This window comes from Aphelocoma coerulescens, chromosome 10 (genome assembly GCF_041296385.1).
Source record: "Aphelocoma coerulescens isolate FSJ_1873_10779 chromosome 10, UR_Acoe_1.0, whole genome shotgun sequence".
Taxonomy (NCBI): Eukaryota; Metazoa; Chordata; class Aves; order Passeriformes; family Corvidae; genus Aphelocoma; species Aphelocoma coerulescens.
This window is the reverse complement of record NC_091024.1, coordinates 18,248,251-18,256,047: the sequence shown is the minus strand read 5'-3', so window position 1 is coordinate 18,256,047 and position 7,797 is coordinate 18,248,251. Positions and strand designations below refer to the sequence as shown.

General features: G+C 46.0%; 1 protein-coding gene across 2 annotated transcripts; it reads right to left on the bottom strand.

The window, feature by feature from the left end:
- Positions 1-112: 112 nt before the first annotated feature.
- On the bottom strand, positions 113-7,716 carry FBXO22 (F-box protein 22). Of its 2 annotated transcripts, XM_069025728.1 has the most exons (7): positions 7,559-7,716; positions 7,331-7,463; positions 6,502-6,589; positions 6,005-6,100; positions 4,965-5,129; positions 4,456-4,621; positions 113-3,391 (listed from the first exon to the last, which is right to left on the bottom strand). In XM_069025728.1, exons 1-7 carry the CDS (start codon positions 7,660-7,662, stop codon positions 2,962-2,964), a joined length of 1,182 nt encoding a protein of 393 aa, XP_068881829.1. In that variant the 5' UTR covers positions 7,663-7,716; the 3' UTR covers positions 113-2,961. The 2 variants fall into 2 exon arrangements, with proteins under 2 accessions (XP_068881829.1, XP_068881830.1); XM_069025729.1 differs by lacking the exon at positions 6,005-6,100.
- Between the last annotated feature and the right edge of the window lie 81 nt (positions 7,717-7,797).

Below are 7,797 nucleotides of genomic sequence, written 5' to 3'. Positions count from 1 at the left end.
CTTTCTATCAATTACTTCTGCCTTTTGGTCCATGCACCTTGTAAGCAGATATATTTTGGGTTCTCTCAGGAGTTGTTGTGGTTGAAGAGCAAGTAATGGCATGGAGGCAAAATGAATTTGGATAGCAAAACACTTTAATCACAGATGTTGCAATTTTATCATTTACACCACCTGCCTGTCACATGGAAGGCATGATGTGTCCTGGGACAGACAGTGTAGGGGTTCCAGCCATGTGCATGGTTCTAGGGTCTTTTGGGTTCATCCCCACACTTGTTGATGCTGGAGAGAAGGATTCCTGGTTCTGATGCAGACCTCCCCAACTCCTCCCTTTTCTTTACTATGTTTACCTCTGAAGTTTCCTCAGCTATAGGACCTGCTGACTATGCCCTGCAGACCACCCTGTCAGTTCTGGTTTAGCTGCACCATTGTCTGAGCTCACCATCAGCTTCTCTGATGTTCTGGCCGAGTCTGCACTGTTACTGAGGACACGTGGTTGATCACACTTCACCTATTCTAATACAGCAACCAGTTAACCTTCCTAGGCTGGTTAGCATGGCTAACAGCACCAGGAATCCCATCTGCATTACAGAAATGAAATATTTCCTTTCTGTCCTGGTAAATATGAAGGTTATGCAGTCTCAAAGGGCCAAATGTGACATTCTGGTTATGCTAAAATAACACAGTCACCTCCCACCAAGGGGCTTCTCTGAAAATTCAACCATACTCCATTTTCAGATACCTTTCCTTCTAAATGAAGTAACTGAATGTTGTCCAAGTCACACCCACACTTACTAATCTCCCATCCACAGATGGCCACTGGGAGTTCACAGCTCATCCCATCTTCTAATTAAAAAAACCCATCATCAATACAGCCAGGGGGAGTGCTGTCTGCACTCAGCACACACTGACACCAACAGGTAAGTCTCAGGACAGATACACCCCTACCTTAGCTTATCAGGCCAAGTTCACAAAAAGTTTTAACTAGACATAGGCATCAAGTTGCTAACTGAAGTCTTTCTTAGTGCATTTAAAGCAAAAAAAATGTTACTTTTATGTACAACATACAGGTAAGTATTTTATTTTTACTACACTGAAAATGGGCCAGCTGCCTGATTTTGCATTTAGAAATCTGGTGATATGTCGCAAAATTGATCTTATTTTCTTGTCATTCTATTACTAAGTGAAAATAAAAGGGAGGAAAGAATTTAAAAAGCAGCAAATATATTATTAGCTATACTGAGACTATGCTGAATTTATTTGATACTGCATGCCAGCTGCAGCAATCAAAACAGGTGACTGATGTAAAAGCATAGGAAAAACATGCAAAAGCACAAGTCTTGTTTAAAGTCTCTATATAAATATAACACAGCCAGATCCTGTGAATCCCACAATTCCAAATTTAAGAGCAAAAAACTTTTAAAAGAAACTTAAAGATAGACTTATTTCTAAGTACTCTGGATTTAAAACACTGTGATCATGCTACAAGAGAAGAGGCAACCACTATATTCTAAACCACACAGTTAAGACAACTGGAATTCAGTTCAAGATAATGAGCCCAGGTAAACTCTTACCTGGACAACATCTTTAAATCAGAGCTTTTTCTCTAAGAATAGAAGGCAAAGTACTTTGACATACTTCTATCTTTATTTAACAAATACTTTGTTACTTTTCTCTAAAAATTTTAATTGATTTTATCTAGTAAAACCGTTCAGTTCTGTAAATAGGACTCTGGCAAAGTTGTACACCTCTCTAGAAATAAAATCCAGGAAATGGTAGATTTAATGCATCACTAGTTTTCCTAGAGTGCTTTACATACGTAAATAGAGCACATCAAAGTACTGTTTCTTTTTACATTTGGGTTTGCCATTGACACTAAATTGGGAGGAGCTGTCAACTCCCTCAAGGACAGAGGCCCTGCAGAGACCTCGACCAAGAGAGATGGGCAATCACCAACCATATGAAATTTAACAAGGACAAGTGCTGGATTCTGTACCTGGGACAGGGCAACCCTGGTCGTGTGTATGGACTGGGGAACAGGAGGGTAGAGGGCAGCTGTGGGAAGGGACCAAGGGGTCCTGATCAATGGTAAGCTGGATGAGAGTCAGCAGTGCCCTGGCAGCCAGGAGGGCCAGTCATGTCCTGGGGTGCATCAGGTCCAGCATCACCAGCCAGGCCAGGGAGGGGATTGTCCTGCTCTGCTCTGTGCTGGGGCAGTCTCCAGTCCTGGGGGTAGTTTTGGGCACGTCCATATAAAAAAGACATTAAGCTTTAGAGAGGGTCCAAAGGAGGGCCATGAGGAAGTGAGAGGGGAAGCCTTATGAGGAGTGGCTGAGGACACTTGGTTTGCTCAGCCTGGAGGAGATTGTGGGGAGACCTCATTGTGGTCTTCAACATCTCTCCACTCTCATGACCAGTGACAGGACTCGAGGAAACAGCATGAAGCTGAGTCAGGGAGGTTTAGGTTGGGTATCAGGAAAAAGTTTTTCACCCAGAGAGTAGCTGGGCACTGGAACCGGCTCCCCAGGAAAGTGGTCAGAGCATCAAACACTGCCTGAGCTCAAGAGGCATTTGGACAACACGCTCAAGCACCTGGTGGGGTTCTTGGGGTGTCCTGTTAAGGGCCAAGAGTTGGAACTCAATAATCCTGATGGGTCCCTTCCAATTCAGCATATTCTATGATTTGTAGAAACCATTTTCATTTTGGAAGAAAAAGGCTTTCTTCAACTGCAGAATTCCATCAAATATAATTTCCTGCAATTCTGGTGTGTACAGGGGATTACACAAGATGCAAGGCTTTCTCACAGATATTATAGTAAACTCTATTGCAACTACAAGACTCAATATTATTACCAAAATGATGTTTACGTTTTGGAAGGGGCTTTGACTGCAAGATGTCCACTCTTCCAGACTTCTCAGCTCTCTGGAATGAAACAAACAGCTCACTGAAGCATTAAACCTTACTTATGCTTGGTTTGCTTTAGTTGAACCAAGGTGAATAAGAGTCATAACGGTAGTATAACCGTGAAGCAGGTCATCCTTTATGTCATTACATTCTCTTAATACAAAATTCCCAGTAACTATTCGATCACATCCTATTTCCCCATGTCCAAAAAAGCCAAAGAGGGGTACATTTGGAAAAAACTTCCTAAATGCATCTGCTTCCATATTCCTTTTGGTTTTGTAATGCCGATATCCTCTGCCAACACACGCAAACATGAAGCCAATGGTGTTGTGCTCGGGGATGTTTGCTGCTTTGAGACGCTGCATGGCTGCTTCTGCTGTCCTCTCATCAGCCACATCCTGGTCTAACAGGACAGTGGCACTCTGGATCTGGGGACCGCTGAAAGCCAACCCAACCACACCGCAGGCATCACCAGGCTGGGCATGGTTACTGAAAGGCAACAGGCATCAAGTTAGAGAACGTTTTGGGGAGACCACTCCTCGCCTGACTGAACTGCTGCTGCAGCAGACGTAGGTTCAGAGCAGCCAATATTGTGATTCTGATACCATCCAGAGTTAAAAAGCAAACCAAAGACTTCACATTTTAGCAATGTTTTTTTGTAACAACTTTTCACAGTGAAAAACTTCCACATCCATTACTGGCTATTAAGCATAAACTTGTTTCACACATGCCGAATTCAGCAGTTTGTGTATGTCACAGCTCTTCAATTCCAACTAAACCGTCAGTTAAAACTTAAGCAAAGGGACTCAGGATTTATACATGGAAGCAGGACAGCAGTCAGTAAAGTCAAGTCAGTAAAGGTTTTGGATTCATTTTGCTTTAAACTGGTTGGCCAGGACACACGGGGTTAAGTAGTTACGTACTTAACCTTTATCTGCAGTGACTTTATTTAAGGTCAGCTCTCTTATCTGGGGCAATGGTGCAGCTGGCAAAATCAGATGCAAGAAAAATGTTGGTATTAGTATGGACTCCAGACCTCCAATGGCATGAGAGGAGCCTATGGGCATGGCTGCACTGTGCTCCAGAGGACGGAGTGCCACGTCCTTCAGCCACCACAGTGGATCAGGTGAGCTCCTGGGGCACAGCCCCACTGTGTGTGCAGCTACTGCTCCGTGCTGTGAGCCAAACCGAGGCAGATACACAAACACATGTTCACATCCTGGGCTCCGTCACAATGGGGACTCATTTACCTGTACTCCAGAGATGAAATGCTGACTGCAATAAATACACAAAGGTACCTGAAGCTGGAAATCTCCCTTTTCAGTGGGTTTCTCCTAGCTGAGTTTCCAGAATCCAAATTGTAACACAGCCATACAAAGCTTCCAGCTTTTCTGGCTAATCATAGTGTAGCAGTTGGGACACTTTTCCCTTTAAGAAATTATTATTTTACTGCTGGTAAAGGGCATTTCCAATACGACTAGAATGCTATGGATCTGCAATGTTTCTCTCACTTTAAATCTTTTTCATCATTTACCTCAAAAAAAAAAACCTACTTCTCAGAGGTCAGTGATGTAAAGCTCTCCACTTGTCCCCCAGCCAGGATGATACTTTTCTCATTCAATGGATTGACTATTTGATGAAGAAATCGAGTAGCTCCAGTCTTCCAGGAGTTGTAGCCAAACAGAAGAACGACACGGAGATCTGGGTTATTCTTCAGACCTACAAACAAAAACAAACACCAATCCTCTTATTTTTAAATCCTGATCTCTGAAGTCCAACCATCCTAGTTTCTCCTCAAATAATACATCACACCTCTCTCTGAACAGCTCCGCTTGAAACGTAACTGAGGTAACTGGAAACTGATACTCAGGATAACTTAACCTTAGTACTTCAGAGACTGGGAGGAGCAGAGATGCAGTTACCAGCTGTAGCCCCACAGAGCCACAGAGCTCTTGGAGCCAGTACAGAAGCTGCCAGTTCTATGCAGAACTCCAGCCTGGCACCTCAGAGAACAGCACAGCACCTCACAAAAGCCCACGTAAAGGAGAGAAAAATGACATACCTGCTTGAGCAAATTTACTTTCATCAAAGACCCTGTTCTTCATGTCTTTAGAAAAATGGAAGGTATGAATTTTCACCCCATCAATTTTGGGAAACAACAGAGCAAACCCAGCTTCGCCCTCTTCAATTTCTTGAGGCTGATTGCTACTCGAACCCATCGGGGTAACTACAAAGACAAAACCAAGCATCTTGTGTTCAGGGATTCTAACACTTTCATTTACACTGTAACATGGGTAGAAACAGGTTGAACAGCTCAGGTGATATAACACATGACAATCTAGTTCCATAACAACTTATCTAATTGCAAACTGGTGTGATGTTTTTGTTAATGTTTTGGAAAGATGAAACATGTGTAAGTTGTGCTGGCTATAGATCACACTGAAGTCAGTTTTGACAAGGAGACATGGATATATTTACACATATTTTCCCAGGCATACCAAATATGAAACATTAGGAAAACAAGAACAGTGCAATACAAGCCTTCCTGCCAACTTCTGCAGGCACACAGACATACTCAAGTTTTTAAGGTGCCCTATAAGCATGTGATGACAGTATAAAGCAAACTGACACAAAAACTGGGAATGTATTATTAAAATATGGTAGCAACGATCAAATACCTTACTTATGATGTGGGAAGTGGATTTAAGGTGAGAAACTATAAAAAAACCAACTTTCTAATGATAAAAGAGTGAAGCATGAGAAAAAGCCTGCCAAGGGGGCTGTAAATTTTCCAGTTACTGCATATACCTCCTGCTAGACCATTACAAATAGGTATATACCAGGATGCCCTGTACAGTTAATCACAATATGACTGAAACATATACGTAAATCCAAGCAACATTCAGCAAGTACATTAAGGTGCCAGGGAAAGCTGCCTGCCCAATTAAATCAACCTTTTTAATTATAACTGCAATACATGAAGTAAACGCCACGTCACTTAGTAGTCACACTGAACTCCTCAAAACTGAAGCCAGTACTGAACAAGGTGGGAGACGAAACTTTCAAGCTGATCTCTCAAAAGCCCACACATTTCACTCCTACCTACAATCCCTGGGGTGACCAGTCCAAGAACCTGACATCGCTTTGGCAACAACTTTTCAAGTGCAAGTGCTGTTTCTTTACTGTTTCTTTTTCTGGCTGTTAGAGGAAGAGACCAAAACAAACCATCAGAGAGCAGTAAAAGCGTGTTCTGAGCAAATCACACAGCCAACCCCGTCCTGTTTAACCAATGCTGCCCATCAGTGGCCGCCCTGGTAATAGCACGCAGGTTTGTGCTGCTGCCCTCTGAGAGCACAGGGCGGCGGGCAGGCAAACACACTCAGTGTCCTCCACAGAAGGGAAAGGAACCCATCTGTGCACATTAACACAGATCTGTGAGCTGCTTCGTACCACAAATGCAACACTAGGCGGTCATAGTTTCTGCAAAAGATTTACTTTCCACTGACACCAAAACTCAGAAAATTCCCTTTCAGCTGACTGTGCTCTAGTTACACCCCACGTGTATCTTGAAGTGGGAGTGAGTTAGGTCCAGGCTTTACCTTTCTTTTGCTCGTGACACTCCTCGTGCCCACTGAACGTCTCCGCATCAGCTATGTAGAGCACGGTCTGGGGCAGCACGTGCACCTTCTGCAAAGACACAGGAGGAAGAGTACACGGGACGAAACGGAGTGGAGGGAAAATGGGGACAGAAACCGAGGAGAAACTGCTCTCGCTCCACCAGCAGCCCACGGTGGACCCCTATCCCCTCACCAGGCTCCTGTCAGCCAACAACCTCTCGTTAGCCTCAGAAGTGCCCAGATTTATCTAATGAATTGACAGCACAGGCAGGGAGCTGACCCAAACCTCACACGAGCAAGAACAGCTCTAGACCGGTCCCATGACTCTGCTTCGTCTTTTAGCACTATCGAAACTCCTTGCATTTATGGTTGTCGGCTTCTGCTATTCACCAGTGCTGATGCTGGGAAACAGTGTAGAGGTGCTTCCGGCCTTTTTTGTCCCAGTTGGTTCAACACTGATCTGTCTACTGCTTAAGACCCTGACAAGAACCTCTGTGTAGTGAAGACCCAGCATCAGGTTAACACTGGAAAGGAATCCTGCCAGAGAAATCCTGCAGTGTTTCCCCTGAGTCTCCCAGCCTATTACGGTTTACCTCTTAACAAGATTGCCAAGATGAACAGATGTGCCCTGAACTGCAAATCCTCAGCGTTTTGATCAGTGTATTAACACGCAACACTTGGAACTGTCAAAACCACCTACGCCTCCGAACACGTCCCTTTTGCCAGGCGGTGGGAAGAAGCGCGTTAAGTGTTTAAACGAAGGCACTGAGCTCGCGCCCCCTCAGGCCGCCCCTCGCGCCCCCCTCCTCACCTCCAGCTCGCGGGCCAGCGCGCGCACCAGCGCGTGGCTTTCGGCGGGGCCCGGCTCCAGCGCCGACACCCACGCGATTCGCTGCCGCGTCCGCAGCGTCCGCCGTGCGCACTCCCTCCATAGCCGGCATACGCTGCAACACAACACGGATACACCGCGTCGGCCGCACCGCCCCCGCAAACCGGAGCCGGTCGCCGCCCCCCCCACGGCTCCAGGCCTGGCCCTTACCAGGCGGCGCGCAGCAGCGCTTTGGTGGGCAGGAAGCCGAGGACGCGCTCCACCACCTCGGCGAGGTTGGCGAGGACGAAGCCGCCCTTAGCCACGGATTCCATGGCCCGGTCGCCTCCCCGGCCCCCCAGCGGCTCCGGCGCCCTGCGTCACCCGCGCGCCACCCCGCCTGAGACAACTTCCGGTCAGCGCGCGGGCACAGGCCGCCACACTGGCGCCGCCTGGCGGTGGGGAGGACC